The sequence below is a fragment of the Engystomops pustulosus genome, chromosome 4 (genome assembly GCF_040894005.1).
Source record: "Engystomops pustulosus chromosome 4, aEngPut4.maternal, whole genome shotgun sequence".
NCBI lineage: Eukaryota > Metazoa > Chordata > Amphibia > Anura > Leptodactylidae > Engystomops > Engystomops pustulosus.
In genome coordinates, this window is record NC_092414.1 from 160,137,611 (window position 1) to 160,161,153 (window position 23,543).

General features: G+C 42.1%; 1 protein-coding gene across 1 annotated transcript; it reads left to right on the plus strand.

The window, feature by feature from the left end:
* Positions 1-844: 844 nt before the first annotated feature.
* On the plus strand, positions 845-22,185 carry WHAMM (WASP homolog associated with actin, golgi membranes and microtubules). Its single transcript, XM_072148326.1, has 10 exons — positions 845-1,495; positions 7,248-7,421; positions 11,997-12,147; positions 13,590-13,759; positions 14,120-14,285; positions 18,444-18,613; positions 18,874-18,960; positions 19,090-19,185; positions 19,296-19,671; positions 20,998-22,185. The coding sequence occupies exons 1-10, from the start codon at positions 938-940 to the stop codon at positions 21,279-21,281; spliced, it is 2,232 nt and encodes a 743-aa protein (XP_072004427.1). The 5' UTR covers positions 845-937; the 3' UTR covers positions 21,282-22,185.
* Positions 22,186-23,543: the final 1,358 nt, after the last annotated feature.

Here is a 23,543-nt window from a genome sequence, read left to right on the forward strand (position 1 = left end):
ACAGTTTTCATTGATATCAGCCCCTGAGGACACCAATAAAGCAGAAAATAGTCCCAGGTACAGCTGTCACTTTAAAATAGCTCTGTGCACAGCAAGTCCTGGGCTGTCTGGGACTGCAGGAAGATACCTGGAGTCATCTCTGGTGATGGCCGAGGTGCCCACAGAAAGGGCTCTGAGTACCACCTCTGGCACCAGTGCCATAGGTTAGCCATCACTGCAATAGCTCCACCTCTTCTTCTCCCTCACCACATCTTTTCTACTCATAAAGGGAAACACGACCTGCCCCTTCTATTTTCTATTCTATTTGGATTTTTGAAGCAGATCTTTTCCTATAAAAAATTCAAAATTCAATCAAAATATGCTGGAGAATGCTGCATACAAAAACCCCGCCATTATTGTGATCACAATACAAATTAATTCTAGTTTATTTAATATTTCTCTATTTCCAGGCAGTACTCCAACAAATGAAAGAGGGAAAAACAGAGGGTTTGCTGCCAGAGGTTTTTAGAGTACTACCGGCCTATTTGTATTGTATAAAAGTTCCAAAAAAACGATATCGCATGTGGAACGGCGTAGTCATTAAAAAAAACTAAAAACTTTTAGTAATTTATACTGCAAAAAAAACAGCTAATCGTTGTTTTTATTTTTCACCAGCTCTGTGAGGATGAGATCAGCGCTGTGATTGGCTGATGAATGTGCTCTATCACTGATTCACCTCTCACATCGATTACTAAGTACATCAGCTGTGCGGGTCACATGACTCTTGTAACGCTGACGTCACGCCTCTCGTCTACAGTATCAGGCAGCAGCCAATGAGAAGTTAGCAGGAAAGTCCCGGCTGCGCTGCTGTATATGAGCGGTCATCAGCCGGGGGGCGGGGCTGTCACTGCTCCGAGCACCTGACAGCGGAGAAGTCACGTGTCGGGAGCTGCGGGTCATGGCCGCTGAGCGGATGGACAGTCTGGAGGGCTGGGTGGCCGTGCGCCCCAATGTCTTCCAGGAGCCGGAGCCCTATAAGATGGGCTTCATCGTGGCCTGGAACCAGGTGGACTGCAAGTTCGCGGTGACCTGTCACAACCGGAGCGCGCAGCGGAGGAAGCGGCTGGAGGGGGAGGACGGGGAGCAGAGCAGCTGGGCCGGGCTCTACACCGTGCACGACCTGGAGCACATCCACCGCCAGCTGAGCTCCGTGTGCAGCCGCCTGCAGCGCTGCTTCCCCAGCTTCCCGGCCCAGCAGCCGGCGGGGAGCCTGTGGACGCTGCTCTTCCCCAATGCCCCGTCCTGGGAGGGCAGCTCCGAGGAACTGGACGCCGTGTGCCGGGCGCTGGAGCGCTACCTGGGCGCCGCCATAGAGGAGTGCGGCCGCAGGATCGTGCTGGACGTGCTCTTTCCCGAGGACGCGGAGGACGGCGACCAATACTTCGAGAACCTGCACGAATTCCGCAAGAAGAGTCTGGAGGAGCGAGTCTCCCGGGCCAAGGAGAAGCTGCGCATGGTGCGGCCTGGGGAGGGGAGGAAGAGCTGGACACAGGCAGGACATGTCACCCAGCGGGCACCCACTACCGGTCAGGGATGACCCCCCCCTTTACTACCTGTCACCCAGCGGGCACCCACTACCGGTCAGGGATGACCCCCCCCCCTTTTCTACCTGTCACCCAGCGGGCACCCACTACCTGTCAGGGATGCCCCCCCCTTTACTACCAGTCACCCAGCGGGCACCCACTACCTGTCAGGGATGCCCCCCCTTCTACCTGTCACCCAGCGGGCACCTCATACCTGTCAGGGATGCCCCCCCCTTTACTACCAGTCACCCAGCGGGCACCCACTACCTGTCAGGGATGACCCCCCCCCCTTTCTACCAGTCACCCAGCGGGCACCCACTACCTGTCAGGGATGACCCCCCCCCCCCTTTCTACCAGTCACCCAGTGGGCAACCACTACCTGTTAGGGATGCCCCTCTTCTACCTGTCACCCAGCAGGCACCCCCTACCTGTCACGGATGCCCCTCTTCTACCTGTCACCCAGTGGGCACCCACTACCTGTCAGGGATGCCCCCCCCCTTTACTTGTCACCTAGCGGGCACCCACTACCTATCAGGGATGGGCCTCCTCCCCTCTGCTAACTGTCACCCAACGGGCGCCCCTGTCAGGGATGCCCCCCCTTCTACCTGTCACCCAGCAGGCACCGCCTACATGTCAGGGATGCCCCCCCCCTTACTGCCTGTCACCTAGCGGGCACCCACTACCTGTCAGGGATGGTCATCCCTGCTACCTGTCACCTAGCGGGCACCCCCTTACTGCCTGTTGCCTAGCGGGCACCCACTACCTGTCAGGGATGGTCTTCCCTGCTACCTGTCACCTAGCGGGCACCCTCTACCTGTTAGGGATGGTCCTCCCTGCTACCTGTCACCTAGTGAGCAGCGGGATGGCCCCCCATACCTGTAACATTGAGAAAAGTAGAGCAAATTTCATATAGGCTGGTTATGTCTTCTCCAGAGCTCTAATCAGAGTTCTGCACATTTAGCACATCTCCTGACTCACTATGCAATGATATGGCCTTTTCTGGTTATCTACATTTTGGACAACTTATTTGTGCCGTTATCAATTGATTGTGCCAGCAGTGAGGCCCTAGAAAACTGACCGTGCTGATCGTTGTGGGATGTGAATCTTATTGATCTGGCATCCCCTTAAAAGGAACCTGTCACCATATTTCTCACAAATACAGCTAGTGACGGGTTCCCATAGAGCCCTATCAACTAAATGCCACCGTTCCTGTAACTAAAAAATAGTCTACCTCACTTCTGCATAAAATCAATTTTATTTTGTCCTGCTCGGCTGCCCCCTCCATCTACTCCCCCTATGCCATATGCCTTCTCACCATTAAGCACTTGTTATGTGACCTGGTTGATGTCATCTGACCTTATTTACCCAGTAACATTTGCAAAATGTACCCCATTTATGTATCTGATCACATGAAATCACAGCAGCCTCCATGGGGTAGATTTTGTTAATGTTACTGGGTAAATTACATTAGATGGCATCAGCCTGGTCCCATGACATGAATTGCTGAATGATGTAACAGAACTTTATATCTCCCAGCAAGGCATGGTGTAAAACATCTGACACAGCATTTTCTACCTGTAATAAGTACACAGCTTTATATACCTGTAGAAGTCCCTACGTACTAGTTCCACACAGCAGCATGTCCTAGCAGTGAGACCAGTCGATCGGGAATGAGGAGGCAGGACTCCATTAATATCATTGGACTCACCTAAACTTTGCAGCCATGGAAAGGATATTGCTTTTTAACTGGTTCACGCTCGGTGTCCGATATATCGACGCTGAGCACAGTGACAGAACGTCATCTTAAAGGCACAGTGTAAGCCTATTCATATGCTGACACAGCTAATACCCGATGATTGCTTGTTCACGTCTCATGGTGGAAGAAATAAAAAAGTTAAAAAAAAAAGTTATTCAATAAAAAAAAAATCATTAATAAAAATGCCCATAAGCCCCATAACATATAAAGAGGCATATAACGCACAAAAACATCTAAATCATAACACAAACCCCACATATATAGTATCATTGTGTCCGTAACTACCTGTAGAATAAAAGTAAATAAATATTGAACCTGCCTGATGAACGCCATAAAAAAGTAACCTACCAAAAATTATGATTTTTACATATTTAATCCCACAAAAGATACAATAAAAAGTGATCAAAAAACATATGTACTGAATGATACTGGTGCAAAGTGCAACAAGTCCCACAAAAAACAAGCCATCAACCAGCTCCGTAGCCAAAAAAGTAAAAATATTTTGCCACCTGGAAGACGGCGATACAAAACTGATAGATTTTACCCCACATTAGGGTTTTATTTGGCAAATTTAGTAAGACATAAGAAAAAATATTCAAGTCTGGTATCCCCGTAATTGTATCGACCCATAAAATAAAGATAACATGATTGTAATAGTACAGAATTGATGCTTTTTTACTCCTGCCCTCAAAAAAAAAAGTTCATAAATTTTCAACATTAGGGGATACCAACCCCAAAATGGGCATCTCGTCCCGCAAAAAAAATGCCGTCACATGACCCAAATAACGGAAAAAAAGTTAAAATTCTATGACCCAAGGAGGAAACTAAAATCCTGGCAGCTGCAGGGCGCTCCTTCCTTTCTGCGCCTCGCGGTGCGCCCATAAAACAACTAACGGCCAAATTTTAAGATGGGTTTTATCTTTTGGAAATTTTAGCCCTAAGTGAACGTATGACTGACAAAATTTGACCATTCTAAATTTTACCTCCATTTTGATTCAATTACTATGAAGATCTCAAGGGGTTAACAATCTTCCTAAAAGCTGTTTCTGATAGTTTGAGGGGTGCAGAATTGAAAATGGGTTAATTACATAGGGTTTCTGAAAATACGGAAAATTGATATTTGATTTGTAAGCCACGCGGCATCAAAATAAATTATCCAGACATTTCCAAAATTATGTAAAGTAGACAAATGGGAAATGTTATTCAGCAACTTATTTAGGTGGTAAATCTATCTGCCTGAAAACGCGATGATTTAGAATTTTGAAAATAGCTAATTTTTCAAAAAATTTATTTTTTTTATTTTTTTTTGTAAATAAACGCAAAACTTATCAGCCAAAATTTACCACTAAAATGAAGTACAACATGTGAAGAAAAAACATTCTCATAATCGTTTAGATAAGTAACAGGGTTCAAAAGTTATAACCATGTAAAGCGACGCCAGTCAGGATACAAAAAATGGGACTGACCCTAAGGGTGATGTCACACATGGCGTTTTTGGGCCGTTTTTAGTGCGTTTTCAGTTTGTTTGTTTTTGTCCGGTTTTCTGGATTTGCGCAATTAAAATGGGCAAAAACGCATACAGTTTTAACGATCTGAAAACGCACTACCTAAAAATGGACTTAAAACGCCATGTGTGACATCACCCTAAAGCTACAAAATGGCTTTGTCCTTAAAGGGTTAAAGAGGTATTTCCACTTTTGCAAATGTTATTGTTTGTATGACAATGGTCACACAGGTGCACAGCTCATTAGTGTAAGGGTAATCAGATGAGTGATATAACGAGCCGTGCACCTGTGTGATCATGGTCAGATTTCTCTTCACTGGAAATAAACAATGAAGCTTTCTATAGAAGAACAGCAAGCGGAGATCTAGAAAAAACATAAAGATTTGATGCAGAAAATATAGTGGAAAATTTTATAACTTTTCATTATTCAAACATCACAGCAAACATTACTTGCTGACATGGGAGCAGTCCCCAATATCAAACTACACATAAGTAGATAGTGAACAAGATAAAGATTTTTTTCTTTTTTTCCAAGCTTCAGTGTATTTCTTGCTATCAGTTGCTTATCTCATGTCAGAAAAGAGTACATGTTAAAATCCAACATGTGCAATCCTTCCATGTATACCAGTAATGGTTTACACTGATCCATAGCAATCATAGCCAAGGTTATTCAGATTTTTGTTTTCTATCCAAAAAAAAATTTGGTCAAAATATTATGTGACAAACTGAACCAAATTAAAGAATTCATAGAGGAGCATAGCACTAGACTACATGTAGCACTGGTGAGCTGTCTGGCACATGTATAATCCAGTACATGTCATACTGGGGCATAGAGGTGGGCTACATGTAGCACTGGCGAGCAGTCTAGTACATGTATCTGGAGTATATCTGAAATGTATACAATTCATACAGGAGCATAGCACTAGACTACATGTAGCACTGGTGAGCAGTCTGGAACGTGTATAATCCAGTACATGTCATACAGGAGCATAGCACTAGACTACATGTAGCACTGGTGAGCAGTCTGGAACGTGTATAATCCAGTACATGTCATACAGGAGCATAGCACTAGACTACATGTAGCACTGGTGAGCAGTCTGGGACATGTATATTCCATTATATGTCATACTGGGGCATAGAGGTAGACTACATGTAGCACTGCTGAGCAGTCTATTACATGTATGTGGAGTATATCTGAAATGTATACAATTCATGCAGGAGCATAGCACTAGACTACATGTAGCACTGCTGAGCAGTCAGGAACGTGTATAATCTAGTACATGTCATACAGGAGCATAGCACTAGACTACATGTAGCACTGTTGAGCAGTCTAGTACATGTATAATCCAGTACATGTCATACAGGAGCATAGCACTAGACTACATGTAGCACTGGTGAGCAGTCTAGTACATGTATAATCCAGTACATGTCATACAGGAGCATAGCACTAGACTACATGTAGCACTGGTGAGCAGTCTAGTACATGTATAATCCAGTACATGTCATACAGGAGCATAGCACTAGACTACATGTAGCACTGGTGAGCAGTCTAGTACATGTATAATCCAGTACATGTAATACAGGGGCCTAGAGGTAGACTACATGTAGCACTGGTGAGCAGTCTAGTACATGTATAATCCAGTACATGTAATACAGGGGCCTAGAGGTAGACTACATGTAGCACTGGTGAACAGTCTAGTACATGTATAATCCAGTACATGTCATACAGGAGCATAGCACTAGACTACATGTAGCACTGGTGAGCAGTTTAGTACATATATAATCCAGTATATGAAGCTGTCAAAGATCTGTGATTTCTGCTTGGTTTCCTATAGAGAAACAGAATAAGAATGGTTTTGGCGTGAAGAAGTAGAAATAAGAAGGCGGCACTCACCAGGTCAATCTTCTTTTATTAAACACCCGTGGGCAGGGAGGTGTGACAAGGCATCATTCACGGCGACGGGCCGTTTCGCGCAGTCCTGCGCTTCCTCTAGAGGAACGGCTAGAGGAAGCGCAGGACTGCGCGAAACGGCCCGTCGCCGTGAATGATGCCTTGTCACACCTCCCTGCCCACGGGTGTTTAATAAAAGAAGATTGACCTGGTGAGTGCCGCCTTCTTATTTCTACTTCTTCAAGCTGTAACATTGTTCTTACATCTGGTTGAGCACCACCGTGACATCTTTGTTTCTATCCAGTGAAGCTACACATGCCCTTGCCTCCTCATCTGAACGTACGGGTTTGGTAGTGCCAGCGGATTCTTTGCTCGGGGGGGATTGCCACCACCCCGCTTCTTTGTTGCAATTCTAAGAATGGTTTTGGCCTGCAGGTCTCCCATATGATAACTCTGACATGTGATATGATGTGACACGTAGCATGTTGTGGAGATGTTTATACTAATGTGTTTCTTTTTATGTTATTTTTATAGATTCTTCATCAGCACAAAAATGCAGATAAAATGATGGTCTTACTTAAAGTTTATGAGCAAGAAGATGAAGCTTTTATGGAATTAGTTTCCGTGGCAACCCAGTTTCACCTCTACTTGCTGCAGCCTTTCAGGGATATGCGAGAGCTTGCCGTATTATACAAGCTGGAAATTCTGGTAGGGAATGACTTCTTTTATCTGTTTTTAAGCTTTGTCTATTGGAAGTCCTCAAGGGCTTTGTTTACTGAGTGCTTTGAACCAATTATAGTCAAAGTGATTTATACGCGCAATTGTATCAGTCCAAGTGCAGCCGGAGCTTATTGAATTTCTGATCTACAATGTACATTTTACTCTTATCTTAAGAAATTAATCCCATCATCTAAGTGACGTGGTCTGAAAGACAGACGCTACGTCAATGAGACAAATGCGTTTCGAAAAACGGAGGAAAGTGGTAAAATACAATTTCCTAACAATGTCCATTTAGATGCTGGTATACATTACACCTTGTGGCCATTTGCATTCCCACTGGTCCCTAGTGGGCTAATACACCTTAATATGTATGTATGTATTTTCATGACTATAAAAATTGTAGATTCACACTGAAGGCTTCAAAACTATCAACACATGTGGCATTATATACTTAACAAAAAAAGTGTTAAACTACTGAAAATACGAGGGCGGATCAATAAGTACCCGTGTTTGACGACAGAGGGTGTTCCTGAGGGTTATCATCGTGTGCCGCTATCTATCAAACGATGGCAAAACAAATTGCAGACTGATTGATAGGTTAGTTTGGGTTTGGCAGCCATTTGAGTAAGATGTGTTTCGTGATTTTTGCTTAAATGGAAAAAGAGCAGTATCGTTCAGTAATTCGCTTTTTGTTTTTGAATGGGAAAAAATGTGAGGAGATAAAAGCAATGGATGCTGTTAATGGGGACACCTCGCCATCTATGACCACAGTTAGATATTGGTTCAATGAATTAAAACGTGGGCAAACATCCGTTTTTGATGAGGAGCAGCCAGGACGCCCGGCAGACGTGGTTACCGAGGAAATCATTCAAAAAGTCCACATAATACTTGCTGATCGAAGAACGAAAGTGCGCAAAGTAGCAGAGGCCGTAGTTGTGTCGACCGGAACGGCAATTAATATTTTACATGATAAGTTGGCGATGAAAAAATTGTCGTCCCGGTGGGTGCCGCGATTGCTCATGGTGGACAACAACCAGATGCGGGTGTTATCTTCGAAGCAGTGTTTGGAGCAATGCAAGCGAGATCCGAAGGAGTTTTTGCGTTGAGTAGTCACCATTGATGAAACCTGGATTCATCATTACATACCAAAAACTAAGCAACAATCAAAACAATGGATTTCTCCCGGTAAATCTGCTCCAAGGAAGGCGAAGATGGCCCCATCGTCCTGAAAGGTCATGACGACATTTTTTTGTGATGCGAACAGCGTCATCCTCATGGATTTTTTAGAAAAAGGAAGAAGGTACAGTGGGTTATTGGACCGTTTTGACAAAAAATTTACACGACCGCATTTGTTGAAAAAGAAGGTGCTGTTTCACCACAATAACGCACCAGCACATTGCTCTGGAGTTGTCACCGCCAAACTGCATGAATTGCATTATGAATTGCTGCCGCACACCCTGTATTCACTCGATCTGGCTCCCTGCGACTTTTTCTTGTTCCCTAACATGAAGAAATGACTTGCGGGAAAAAAATTTAGCTCAAACGAGGAAGTCATTGCTGAGACAGAGGCGTATTTTGGAGAGTTCGACAAACCTATTTTTTGGAGGGGTTAAAAAAAATGGCTGTAACATTGGGAGAAGTGTATCTTTCTAAAAACAAATAAAAAAAAAAATGGTATCTTCATTTCTAACACTTATTGAACCGCCCTCCTATGTCTTATATTCTAGGTTCTTCAAAGTAGCCTCCTTTTGCTTTGATTACTGCTTTGTACACTCTTGCATTCTCTTGATGAGCTTCAAGAGGTAGTCACCTGAAATGGTCTTCCAACAGTCTTGAAGGAGTTCCCAGAGATGTTTGGCACTTGTTGGCCCTTTTGCCTTTACTCTGCGGTCCAGCTCACCTCTGACCATGTCGATTGGGTTCAGGTCTGGTGACTGTGGAGGCCAGGTCATCTGGAGTACCACCCCATCACTCTTCTACTTGGTCGAATAGCCCTTATACAACCGGGAGGTGTGCTTGGGGTTATTGTCCTGTTGAAAAATAAATGATGGTCCAACTAAATGCAAACTGGATGGAATAGCATGCTGCTGCAAGATGCTGTGGTAACCACGCTAGTTCAGTTTACCTTCAATTTTGAATAAACCCCTAACAGTGTCACCAGCAAAGCCCCCCATCCCCCACACCATCACACTTTCTGTTCCATGCTTCACGGTGGGAAGCAGGCACCAGCCATTCGTTTACCTTTTCTGCGTCGCACAAAGACACGGTGGTCGGACTCATTTGGACTCATCAGACCAAAGAACAGTTTTCCACTGGTCTAATGTCCATTCCTTGTGTTCTTTAGCCAAACAAGTCTCTTCTGCTTGTTGTCTGCCCTTAGCAGTTTTTTCCTAGCAGCTATTTTACCATGAAGGCTGCTGCACACAGTCTCCTCTAACCAGTTGTTGTAGAGATGTGTCTGTTTCTAGACCTCTGTGTGGCAGTGACCTGGTCTCTAATCTGAGCTGCTGTCACCCTGTAATTTCTGGGGCTGGTGACTCGGATGAACTACTCCTCCGCAGCAGAGGTGACTCTTGCTCTTCCTTTTCTGGGGCAGTCCTCATTTGAGCCAGTTTCTTTGTTGCGCTTGATGGTTTTTGCATTTGCACTTGATGACACTTTCCCAATTCCCAGTTTTCCCAATTTTTTTTGGACTGACTGACCTTCATTTCTTAAAGTAACGATGGCCACTTGTTTTTTCTTTACTTAGCTGCTTCTTTATAGCTATAATACAAATTCTAACCGTCTATTCAGTAGGACTATCAGCTGTGTATCCACCTGACTTCTGCATAACACAACTGATGGTCCCAACCCCATTTATAAGGCAAGAAATTGCACTTATTAAACCTGACAGGGTGACCTGTGATGTGAAAACCTTTTCAGGTGATTTAGCTTTTGAAGCTCATCAATGCCAAGAGTGTGCAAAGCAGTAATAAAAGCAAAGGGTGGCTACTTTGAAGAACATAGAATATAAGACATATTTTCAGTTGTTACACACTTTTTTTGGTAAAGGGGTTTTCCCAGGAACAGAAGTTAGACCCTATCCACAGGTTAGGGCCTAACTTGCTTATCAGTGGGGGTCTCAGTGATGAGATCCCCTCAGATCACAAAAATGAGGGGTCCCACATACCTCCGTAGGACCCCTCATCACTCCATCAGAGTGATGGAGCAGACGGCCGCTGAGCACCATGTTAATTCATAGTTTTGATGCCTTGAGTGTGAATCTTCAATTTTTGTAGTCATTAAAATACAGAAAACTCTTTGAATGAGAAGGTGTGTCCAAACTTTTGCTCTGTACTAATATATACACATATCAAAAAAGCCGAGTTTTTCAGCACAAAAATTGTGCTGTAAAAACCTAACTTATACTCGAGTCAGTTAAAAAAATTAACACTGTACTCGCCTTTCCGACGCCCCCTCAGGTCCTCTTTTTGCTTCCGATGCTCCGATGCCTCTTCGGGTCCTTCGGATCTGCATTGGGTCTGTTCGTCTCCTCTTTGGGTCCCCTCGCGATGCTGCCGGCTCACGAACAATGAATTTGGTAAGTGTCTGATGTCATTCTGTGTGCCGGCCGAGCGCGAAGACCCGAAGAGAGTTGAACGACCCTAAAAGGAGCTAAAGGACCGGAAGAGGATCCAAAGAGGCTCCAGGGCATCCGAAGCAAGAAGAGGACCTGCGGGGGCATTGGAAAAGTGAGTACAGTGTTCATTTTTTTTAATTAAAGTCTTGGCATACTCCGCAGGGGCTGGCCGGCTATATATTGGGAGGACCGGGGCTGACGGGCTATATACTGGCTGTGACCAATGGATTTCCCACCCTCGGCTTATACTCTGGACCTCAGCTGTACGGCAGCCACGTTCACACAGAGACCAGAACGTGGCTGCCGTACAGCTGAGGTCCAGAGCGGTGGACACCGCTCCTCTCCTCCTACCTAATAAGCACTCTTTACAAGTACAATCCGAAACGCTAACAAGAATCTATCGGTGGGCCACTGATGGCATCTGAAGAAGGTCATTTTGACGAAACGTCATGCTATTCAGTGGATTTGTACAAAAATAAAAAGCAATTATTATTCAAATTTGATTGAGTGCCACCTGATTTGATTGAGTAGTTCATGTCTAAGCACTCTCAGAAGTTTGTTGAACACTGGAAGTTTGTTTGCATTAGAGCCATAGCTACATAGGGGTTTATACAGCGTACGCTGGCATATGGTGCACCTGCATATGATGTTCTCCCTGCCCAATCCTGGAGGCTCCAACCCCCTGATGTATCCGGCAGGCTGTTGTACAATTGCACTTTAACCTGTGCTTGTACATGCCTGAAGTGGTGCAGGCTATAGGTAGCGCCAGGGCGATTAGGGCAGAAATACGTTGTGCCCGCTTATGCCGCCCCTCCACGTCCATTTGGTTTGGGGGAAATAATCACAAGTCCTGGCATTGCGGCAATAACTGGCATACAAGCCCTGATAAATATTTTATAACTATATATGTAAAATGATATATATATTTTAATTTTTTTACACAGAAATCAATGGAAATGGATGATTTGGGGCCAAAACGCATAGAGGCTTTGCAAAAGGAGGCTGATAAATGGAACGCAACTGCAGAAGAGGCCGAATGCTCTATACAGAATATAACTGTAAATTATTTCAAGGAGACTTCAAAAGCATTGGCTGGTAGGAGAACTATAATGGGCTACTGTTCACAGTGTATCTAACATTTCAATATATTTTGCAAGTCACTTGTCTGGTTAGGAGCAGATTAAAGGGATTGGCCACTTTTCAATAAATCTGTTCCATTAGACCGGTCTCTGCATGTATATGCACTGTGTCTTTGACTCCTGTGACAGCTTCAGCCTTTTCCTGTTCTTCCCATGCTGCTCTATGCCTATATACACCGCTTCTTGCTTCTCACTCCTTCAGTCCGTCCTAATGGCAGCCTCCAGTGTGTTTTTTTTTTTTTTTTTCTGATAGTTCGGCTCACTGACATACACAGGGAGATGGGAGGGTGAGCAGAATGAGTTATCATCTCGTGCTGCAGGTCCCTCCTATTTATCAGTGCAGATACATGTAAACAAAGATTACAACCGTATTATACATGCAGTATAGGATCAGACATTGGAGGGGGAGCCGTCTATCGATCTGCCTGCCACTTCTCTACTACAGCAGCGGCAGGTAGATTCTGTGAAATGTGGATAGCTATAGGCCCTTCAGAGGGCCCCCTGGCAACCACCCAAAACAGACTGATGAGGATCCGCCATGAGTCTGGTCTGTACAGGAGGAGTGAGGTCCCTTCAACATGATACATGTTTCTGACATGTGGGACTTGCATCGGACTCTGACCCATTGTATTCAGTGGGCTTTATCAGCCATGCATTTTCTTCACACACACGTCCTTTTTCCTGTGTTTGGAGCTTCATTTTCATCTTCAGCCACAAACAATAATAATGGAAGTCTAATGGATCTATTACAATGTCCTTTTATTACAATGGATTTGCAATGTCTTCCGTTTAGTGTCTGTTGGCAAGTGGTGAGAACGGACAACAACTGAACCCAATAATAAGCCATTGAAATAGATGGACGTTTTTAAAGATTCGTTAGACTTCTGTTTTTACCATTTTATTGATAGAAGATAAAAATTGAGGTCAAAACACAATGTGTATTGGGCCTCTCTGTAAGGAGTCCTTTGTGTAGTTCACGCTAGGCTCATATCTGGAGTATATGGAATATATGAGAATTGTCAGTTTAAGGTGCACAGTGGATGTCACAAACATCATGCATTGCAGTGAATGTTGTAGATTTTAGAATCCACATGGTTTATTGCCAAATGTAATATTTGCTATTTCTGTATTGTCTTTGGATTGCACAGACATCAGACAGATGATTGTGTTTTTTCTTCTTTCATCTTTGTTCTTCCCGTGGTGGTGGTGATAGTGGGGACACAGGGAAACCACATAGCTAAGTTTTAGAGGAGACTGAGAGCCGCCAGACAAGTTTTAAGGATATATTTTAGTGATAGGTGTGGGACTTACAAGATGGGAACACCCCTGTAAGAAATAAATTGTCGCGATGTTTTGAGGTTTCTACATTCTGATATTGATGATGGGTCTTTATTACAGCAATGCTAAAAAATATGGAGCTGGACGGAAGGAGATTTGGACAAGCCACTTGGGATTCTGCAGTGCCCCGTCTGGAGAGGATCAAGTCAATGTTGGCAAGGGAAAGTCTTCAGCATATGAGATCAAAGGAGCTGTGTCTGAAACAGAAGAGGTCAGATATCAAGAAAAGTGTAAGTACCTAGAGATGTTGTCCTTTTGTAGACTGTCCTGGGTCCTTTGTGATTTCTTCCCTTAAGACTAACACCTGCACATGCTGACCCAGGCTCCGCTCCTGCTATCGTATAATAGAGACCTTCCTATGACTCCAACACTATAGACGAGAGGATACTGAATCCGCATCCGCTCCAAAAGGGAGAATCAGGAGATCCTCTCTTATTGCGAAATATATGTGCTGGTGGAGTCCAGGTTTCTGTTTATAGTGTTAGAGTATTCACGGTTACACAGTTAAATATCATTATAATTGACATGTATCACCAAGTATGGATTGACATGTAAAGAAAAACTATCCAAATCTCCACTTGATCTCACAGATGGAAAATCTGAGTACTTCCGACGGAGTGTTTTGTTGCTTGGATCGACTGGAGTTGCAGTACTACGAGACCCAGTTGGAAATGTATGATGTTCAGTTTGAGATATTGAAACATGAAGAAATGTTGCTAATAACGGAACTAAATACACTACGACGACAAATGAAAGGTAATTGGAAAGGCTATTTATTCTTTGTCCTATCTCTGCTAGACCTGTTTGTGTTAGGCCTGTTTTACCTCTTATACATTTTTGGGTATGTTAAGTGCATATTTTGAGAAAGCTACTTATCAGAAATGCAAAGAACAAAACTGGCTTGTCAACACACTGCAAGTATGAAATGTTACACAATTTTACATTACTGTGTGTTAAAGGGAACCTGTCGGCATTAAGTGACCTAATAAACCACTACCTGTATATTGTCAGTCAGGTTAAAACCTTCCAGATGAAGTCATGGAGATAGTAAATGAGTCAAGCTCACCCAGACTCACAAAACTTATTTTCTTGTGTACCTCGACACTGAAATGTCAAGCACAGCAGATGGGATGTTCTTAGGCAGGGAGAGCTTGACTTCAGTGCTAAACTCTTCATCTCCATTACTTTGTACAAATAGTTTACACCTCTCTTCCAAGCACATTTTTTGAATGGTATCACCTTAGGGGGCCATGAATGAAAGATGATCTTGAAGATGTTAATCTTCTGTACAACATGCTGGTAGTGGTTCATTAGGTAATTTTCTGGTTCCCTTTAAGGGCCTCATCTATGTGTGGCTCTTTGGAATACAGTCATGTAAAGGTGGTCACGGTCTACAAAGTAACTCCCCAAATCTGCAAATGGTAATGCTTCCATCAAAAATGTCATGATCCCAGCATTCACAGTGATTTTCCCATAAAAGACATTTATGGATGAGGTGTTTTTTGTTTGTTTTTTTTTTTGGATGCAAAAAAACAGCCACTTTTTTTGCCACTTTGTGTGTGTGAGTAAAAAAAAACGTCCCCATTGACTTTAATGGGAAATACGGCTACGTATCCGATCAGAGTTTTTCTAACCGCACTGTGCACTGGCTGTCAAAGCGCAACATAAAAAAAATAGAACATGTCCTATTTTTTTATGTTTTTTTTTTTTGCAGTAAGGTCTCTACATAGAAGTCTATGGGAGTGAAAGATAAACGGCATGCATACAGTGTTGTCCACCGCACATGACAAATTTTTGCGATGGGTTGCCCAAACGACCTGGTCACATAGGTGCAAGTCCACCATATTTTTTGCAGATATGGCTCATTTACAGGGGCATATGTGTTGCATATGGGTGACACATGTGCCAAAATGCATATTGCCGTGTGCTTAAGGCTTGACACTCTTTTCTCTTTGAGGTATAGGTTTGTGTGCAGGTAGACTAACTCCCGTGAAAATAACTATTTTTTCACAGTTATATGACAGTTTTCCGATGTGCTGGCACTTTCTATAATTCTTTTAGGATAATGTGGGCAGAGACCAGGTCATAGGAACAACACATCAATTTGCTCCATAACCCCTTTATTTACTCAGCAGTACCACGTTCTACTACACAGATACATTGACAACTACTGTTGAGCAGTAAATAAAGCTCCGGGATGAGATAGAAAACGTACTGTTAGCTTAACCCCTTAGTGACGCGGCCTGAAAAGGCTCTAGTGATTGGGCATTTTGGGCAAAGTGTTTTTTTTCGGAACACATAGAGCTAGTAAAAAAGGTAATAAAGTTAAAAAAAATTTTGTTTTTTATTTGGTGTTTAAAGTGGGGGAAAAAAAGGCTTTTGTTTTTAATTTATAGTACTTTTTTAATGTTTAAAATTAACCAAAAATGAGCATTATTAACCCCATAGTGCTCCGTGCCATAATAGTAAGGCACGGGCTCCCGCGATTAGATCAGATGATTGCTTGTTCATGTCCCATGGTGGAAATAGTAAAAAAGTAAAAATAAAATATTCTTCAATAAAAAATAAATTAATAAATCAATTAAAATGCCTATAAGCCCCAAAACATATAAAGAGACACATAAAGTATGCACAAAAATTTCTAAACCATTACACAAACCCCACACATATAATCTCACCGCGTCCGTAACAACCCGTAGAATAATAGTAAATAATTATTGAACCCGCATGATGAACGCTGTAAAAAAAATGTTAAAAACCCGCCAAAAATTATGATTTTTACCTATTTAATTCCACAATAAATTAAATAAAAAGTGATCAAAAAACATATGTACTCCAGAATGATACTGTGATTCTATAAAGCACAACATGTCCCGCAAAAAAACAAGCCATCAACCAGCTCCATAGCCAAAAAAGTAACAATGTTATGCCACTTGGAAGACGGCGATGCAAAAATGATAGATTTTTCCCTACATTAGGGTTTTATTTGGCAAATTTAGTAAAATATAAGAAAAAATATTCAAGTGTGGCATCCCTGTAATCCTACTGACCCATAGAATAAAAATAACATGATTATTAGGCCTTAACGGTGAACACAAAAAAAGGGTAAAATTCCAGTACAGAATTGATGCTTTTCTACTCCTGACCGCAAAATAAAAGTTCCTAAATTTTCAACAATAGGGGATACCAACCCCAAAATGGTAACACTGGAAAAAGCATCTCATCCCGCAAAAAAAATTCCATCATTCTGGCACCAATAACGAAAAAAATAAAATTTTATAGCCTACAAAAGGAGCCAATGAAGAAACTAAAATTCTGGCATCTGCAGGGCACTCCTTCCCTTCTGCGCCTCGCTGTGCACCCATAAAACAAGCAACGGCCACATGTGGGGGGTCTCTGTACTTGGGAGAAATTGCAGAAGAAATTGTATGGTGGGTTTTCTCTTTCTATCTTTTGGAAATGTGTAAATTTTAGGGCTAAATGTACGTATAAAATTTGACCATTCTAAATTTCACCACCATTTTGATTTAATTACAGTATTTTTCGGACTACAATGCGCACCGGAGTTTAAGGCGCACCATCAATAAATACCTGCTAAAATGTCGAGGTTCATATATAAGGCACACCTGATTTTAAGGATGAATGGCCAGCAGGTGGCAGACCTGTGCACAGCTCAAGGCAGCTGTTGTCTGTCAGTACGGTTCATATATAAGGCGCATTGGACTATAAGGCGCACCTTTGATTTCTGAGAAAATCAAAGTATTTTTTTGTGCGCCTTATAGTCCGAAAAATATGGTACTATGAAGATCTCAAGGGGTTCTTCCTAAAAGCTGTTTCTGATAGTTTGAGGGGTGCAGATTAGAAAATGGGCTGATTATAAAGGGGTTTTTTTATGTCAAATATGTAAAATTTCATTCAAAACATTCAGAAAATACGGGAAAACGATATTCGATTTGTAAGCCATGCGACATCAAAATTATCCAGACATTTCCAAAATTGTGAAAATGTAAAGCAGACAAATGGGAAATGTCATTCAGCAACTTATTTAGGGGGTAAATCTATCTGCCTGAAAACGCGATGATTTCGAATTTCGCAAATTTTTTCTTTTTTGTAAATAAACGCAAAACTTAAGTACAACATGTGGAGAAAAAACTATCTCAGAATCACTTTGATAAGTAACAGTGTTCAAAAGTTATAACCATATCAAGAGACGCAAGTCAGGATACCAAAAATGTGGCTGAGCCTTAAAATATAAAATGGCTGCGTCCTTAAGGGGTCAATGAATTGCCTATTTTGTTTTGGTCCTTTTGATATATGATATGTATAGTCTCGGGCAGACGGGGCGACTAGGGCGATGCTTTTTGTAGTGTAGTGGGGGAATTTTTTTTTTCTTATTATATGGGGAAATGTCATTGGTTTTTTTTATTAATATTTATTTTATTTTTTCTGTGTGTTTTTACTTTATATGTCCCCCCCCCCCCCAATGAGGTCATATTAGACCCCTGGGGGACATTTTCACTTTTTTACATTTTTCTTTATTTTTTTATTCTTTTACAAGTTTTCACCCTGTAACTGACGCATCTGTGAGAGCCTCATTTACAGGGGAAATGACCGCCTGTGACCAGGGAGACCCAGCAGCTCTGTTTAACCCTCTTAGACCCGGCAGTTATGTGACCGCCGAGTCTATTTAGCCACTCCTCTATGCATCCCGCTCGTTCAGCGCGATGCTGTGACCAGAGGAGAAGGGAGAAGCAGTAACGGATCACATCCCCTTCTTCCTAGGGTGTCTCTGATTTATTTATGCTATGCAGAGAACAGTTTCCTATTCAAAGACTGAAACAGTAGTGATACTTAGAACATTTGTAGTGTTGGTAGTGATAACAATGGTTTGCAGCTAGCTCCTTTTGGTTGCAGAAAAAGAGGAGGAGGTTGTCTACTATGACACGTGTGAAGACCCCCAGGAACTACAGACATTTGAGCAGACCAACAGTTCAACGTACGCCATGCTCAGAAAGAAGACGCATCAGCTGGAGTCAAAACGGGGGAATATCTGTACAAGACGAGCTTTACTGAGGAATAAAAAAGTATGTTACATTAGGATACAAAGGAAAAAGTCATGTCTGTCTATTTCATCTATGATGTTTGACAGAATTTGCAAAGGAGGCATTCAATCAAAATGTGAACCTAACCTTAAATGATGACACATTAGGGGTGACTAGCCTGGGGCTGTTTCACCGTGTGTGGTTTTAGCCTGAAATATAAAGTTTTGCTGTTTCAGTAGTTGGTGTAATAACACATATAGATGCATGAAAATGGTTAATTTCTGGTCCATTTGATGGTTTAGGATCAGTGCATAGAGACTCAGGAGCTTAAACTACAGCAATACCAGGAATCACAGAGGCGGCTCCAGCAGCATCACTCCGTACAGATGGTGAGTATAGAGGCTATGAATAGTTTCTTTTCTGATTCCACGCCAAACCCTCAGTGCAAGTAGAAGCTTCTGTACCATATAAACCAGTGTGTGGGAGACGCTCTAACCGCGCTCTTTGTGTTACAACAGAAAAGAGACAAGAAAAAGGAAGAGGAAAAAAAGAAAAAAGAATGGGTCGATCACGAACGTCAGAAAACACTACAGAGATTAAAAAGCTTCAAAGATGTGAGTGTTGTGTGGCCGAATAGAGAGAAAACTGTGAATTGAAGTAAGAGGATAGAGTATTCGTTAATGGAAGCTTTCTGGTTTTGTAACTTTTTTTTTTTTTTCTCTAGAAAAAAGAATCTCATGTTGTACTGAAAACTTCTGGTATACAGTCACGTTTACTCGGTAAATCTAGTGAACGGGTAAAACCCACAGAAGAAGCCAAGGGACTCAGGAGTGGTACAGCGGGTATCCCTGTCCAGATTTTTGTTCAGAAAGAAAAGTCAGATGAACCTTCCAAGCAAGAACATTTTCTATCGCCCCCTATTGCTCCTCCACCACCGCCACCACCACCTCCTCCTCCTCCTTTACCACCACAGACTTCTCTATTTCAAAGTCCTGCTCACCCGCCACATTCAGCTAAGGCTCAAAAACTACATGAACAACAAGATGCTGAAAATCAAACTACAGACGGAAAATTGAAGGCCAAACTGAACCAAAATTCAGGTAAGATTAATATTAATATTTCATAATGATGTTATCCATGGTAGTGTCTTTACCACAAAATACAAGATTCTACCCATCATAACACAATCGACTAGGCGGTGCTCCTGCATATATCATGTTTATGATACCCTTACAGTACACGTGTCCTCCCATATACAGTGCCTTGCGAAAGTATTTGGCCACCTTGAACTTTTCTACCTTTTCTACCACATTTCAGGCTTCAATCAAATATTTAAAATTGTTAATTTTTTTGAAGAAAAATTGGGACACAAGTGGAATGAAATTTATTGGATATTTGAAACTTTTGTAAAAAAAAAATTAAACTGAAAAGTGGAGCGTGCAATATTATTCGGCCCCTTTCCTTTCAGTGCAGCAATCTCACTCCGGAAGTTCAGTGAGGATTTCTGAATGATCCAATGTTGCCCTACATGACTGATGACGATAAATATAATCCATCTGTGTGTAATCAGGTCTCTGTATAAATCCACCTGCTCTGTTAGTCTGCGGATGCATTCACATGTGCCATTTTGGATGCGTTGAAATGCATGTGTCAGAACACGTGCATTTTTAAATGTTACAATGCGTTTGGCTACTCTTGAAGCGTTTTTTTTTTCATTGCTGTAAGTGTAAGCAGATGTAAAAATGTTTACATAGTTGCTTACACTTACTGCAAAGAAGAAAACCGCTTCCAGAGTAGCCAAACCCATTGTAACATTTGAAAAGCATGTGTTCTGACGCATGCATTTCAACGCATCCAAAATGCCACATGTGAATGCATCCGCAGACTAACAGAGCAGGTGGATTTATACGGAGACCTGATTACACACAGAGGGATTATATTTATCGTCATCAGTCATGTAGGAGAACGTTGGATCATTCATAGTTTTTGATGCATCCAAAATGCCACATGTGAATGCACCCACAGGGTTCTGTTTAAAGTGCAGAGAGCAACATGAAGACCAAGGAACACACAAGGCAGGTCCATGATACTGTGGTGGAGAAGTTTGTCAAATATTAAAAGTCTCTTTGTGGAAAACAGGGTTACACCCTAAAGTGTCAGACATTGAGGAATGACAACTGCAGATATATGTGTGCATTGGACTGAATCCCCTCCAGTCTGCACCTTGCTTCTGTAGATGACAATGAAGCTTTACCGAACATGAATGTCATCCACCCCAGCAGGGGGCAGAGGTGCCTGTGACATGTGCGCATACCACACTCTCACATTGTCCCTTTCTTGTGCTTCTTTTTGACCCTCTTAAAGTGCAGCATTTGCTGAAACAACTTATTTACACTGATTGAGTCCTGTCCATGTCTTGCTTTTAGGTTCCATGGAAGAGGTGTTAGCATCATTGAAACGAAGTGAAAATCTCCTCCGTAAGGTAGAACCACCTCAGGCTTCCATAACCAATGTTAGAGACTCAATCTTAACAGCCATAAGACAGGGCGTCAAACTGAAGAAGGTGCACAAAGAAGATCCTGTGCAGAAAGAGCCTGAAAATGAGCTGGAGCAGAGCATCAGAGCAGCAATGCAGAGGATGAAGAACGTATCTGCCGACTCAGATGACGAGGAGAAAAGTGAATATATCAGCGGTGACTGGGACAGTTAAAGATGGAGACCTAGACCTCCAGAAATTATGAAGACTAGCTTTTTACGCCAATCTTACCTTTTTTCGGTAATTGTGTTTGTTGTCATTGCTACTGGCTGTCACACAGCAAGTGAGCAGAAGTTACAGAAGTTAGCAGAGGATAACATTGGGAGCGTGATAATTCACATGCCTTCCCACACCCAGTATTCCAAAGGCAGATTAATACAATCTATGTTCTTTCAAACTATGCACTTACATACTGATATGCACTTATTCCGAAATGGTTAGTATAATTTCTAGGCTTCGGAGCCTACATATAAAAAAAGGCAATGGTAATGTTTTTTTTTGTTTGTTTGTTTTAATTTAGACACTTATTTTATGTATTTACTGAATAACTGTGAGCTTGTCATTAAAGGACTGCTTGATACAGGAGGATGCCGTAGTAGCGTGGACATTTATTAAAGGTGACCACAGAATTACAGTAAGTGTTTGCAGTAACCATACTTGCTTCATTATTTACTAGTGGTAGTTCAGTACATCTGGAGGTGATTGATTACTTTCTCATCTGTATTATGGCGACAACCCCCAATTGTACAATTATTTTTAAATAATGTATATTATGTAACAGGTTTGTAGATTTCCCGGGGAATCCTAGGCATGAAACAGCCAATTGATTGGTTCTTCTCTAAACCCCAACCTATTAATATAATATTGATGACCTAAGTGTAGACCATTGATATTGTTATCCTGGAAAACATTTTAAGGTGTGAGTAATACAGAACTGCTGTGGTTTCCCTTCTGTAGATCTACATATAAACTTAATCTCAAACCAGAAAACTTTTATTTGCTGCTCAAAATATCTTGATAGAGAAAGATAATTGTATTTTTTGAAAACTTTTTAATAAAATTAGCATTTCACACACAAGTTTTTGCGGTCCGTTTTCTCTTACCTGCATTTTTGGGTAACTTTAGGTCTCTGTTTTGTGTATTGACTGTGTTTGTGTTGCTGTAATCTCAGGTCCTCTCCTATTTTGAGCTGTTTTTGCATCTAGCGCCTTACCATTGAAGACTAACGCACATGACCAGATTAAGAGACAAAAAAAAACAAAAACATGATTTAAGTTTGCAGGTCTTCAAAAACAGATGACACACAGACTATTTTTGCGCATGATGAAGGAGAAAACAGGCAACAAGGGGTGACGAACGCAATGTAAAAACTGACCTACAAGTAGTATTGTGCAGATAGAGGGGAAAAAACGGGGCCTTAGAATGATTCTTGGCGGTTAGCTGAAACGCATCACCCTTAGGGTGCGTCCATGCGTTCAGTTTTTCAGTTGCAGTTTTTTATGCCTAAACCAGGAGTGGAGTGAAAATAGAGGGGGAGCAGCTTCTCGGTTTCAGACGGGTGACCTATCGTTATCTAAGACCTAGTTCAGTATTATGAAACTGACGGAGAGAGAAATAACACTCAGATGTGACATAGCATTAGATGTAGTGTAGTTAACCTTTTCATTTACTTATTAGGAAGCGCACACAATTCAGGACTACCCTACATCTCCTGCCACAGCGGGTATCATAGCAGGAAGCGATTTGATATATTAATGTAGATAAATGTTTTGCATTTGCCGTTGACCTCTACAATGACTTCTTCATACATGGATTTAGCTTTTTCTAATTGATATGTGTTGTATTCTGGAATTCACAGATACCTGCAGAGCTGCGAAGTCTGTGCCAAGTCTCCCTCTATACTTACCTTTCAGCAGAATGTTCCTTTAGTTCAAAAAATAAACCTGCATTGTAATTAAGGGGTAATTTACATTTCCAGTGATTTTAACTCAATTTTGGCATTGGATATATGAGAGGGGACTCCAGCTATGAGTCTGAATGAAGAGCATTAGATGTATCGGGAGTTATTCCAGGGTGGAACAATGGCTTCACTCGAGAGAAAGGAAAGCAGAAATGAGGGGGTAGAAGAACTGGTACGGTGTGGGGGTTTTCAATGGTTTTGATGAGATTAAAATGCATCAGTAATTTTATTGAGCGATGTATGCTATAAATATTTCTAGAAAAAGGAATCCAAATGGGTGAATAAATGACATTTAAACATATTATAAGAATTGTGCAGTGGTAATGAGGGATTATTTACTGACCCTTAGGTCTTAAAGGGATTTTCCGACAAAGGCAAGCTATACACCGGAAAGGGCCTACCTTGCTGATCAGTGGGGGTCTCAGTGCTGAGACCACCACAGATCGCGAAAACAAGGGGTTCGACCGACCCTTCGC

Excerpts from the sequence above, each read along its gene's own strand:
- WHAMM (XM_072148326.1), top strand. The coding sequence starts at position 938 with ATGGCCGCTGAGCGGATGGACAGTCTGGAGGGCTGGGTGGCCGTGCGC. Across the intron at positions 12,148-13,589 it reads GACTTCAAAAGCATTGGCTG|CAATGCTAAAAAATATGGAG; the intron begins GTAGGAGAACTA and ends TCTTTATTACAG. Across the intron at positions 14,286-18,443 it reads ACTACGACGACAAATGAAAG|AAAAAGAGGAGGAGGTTGTC; the intron begins GTAATTGGAAAG and ends TTTTGGTTGCAG.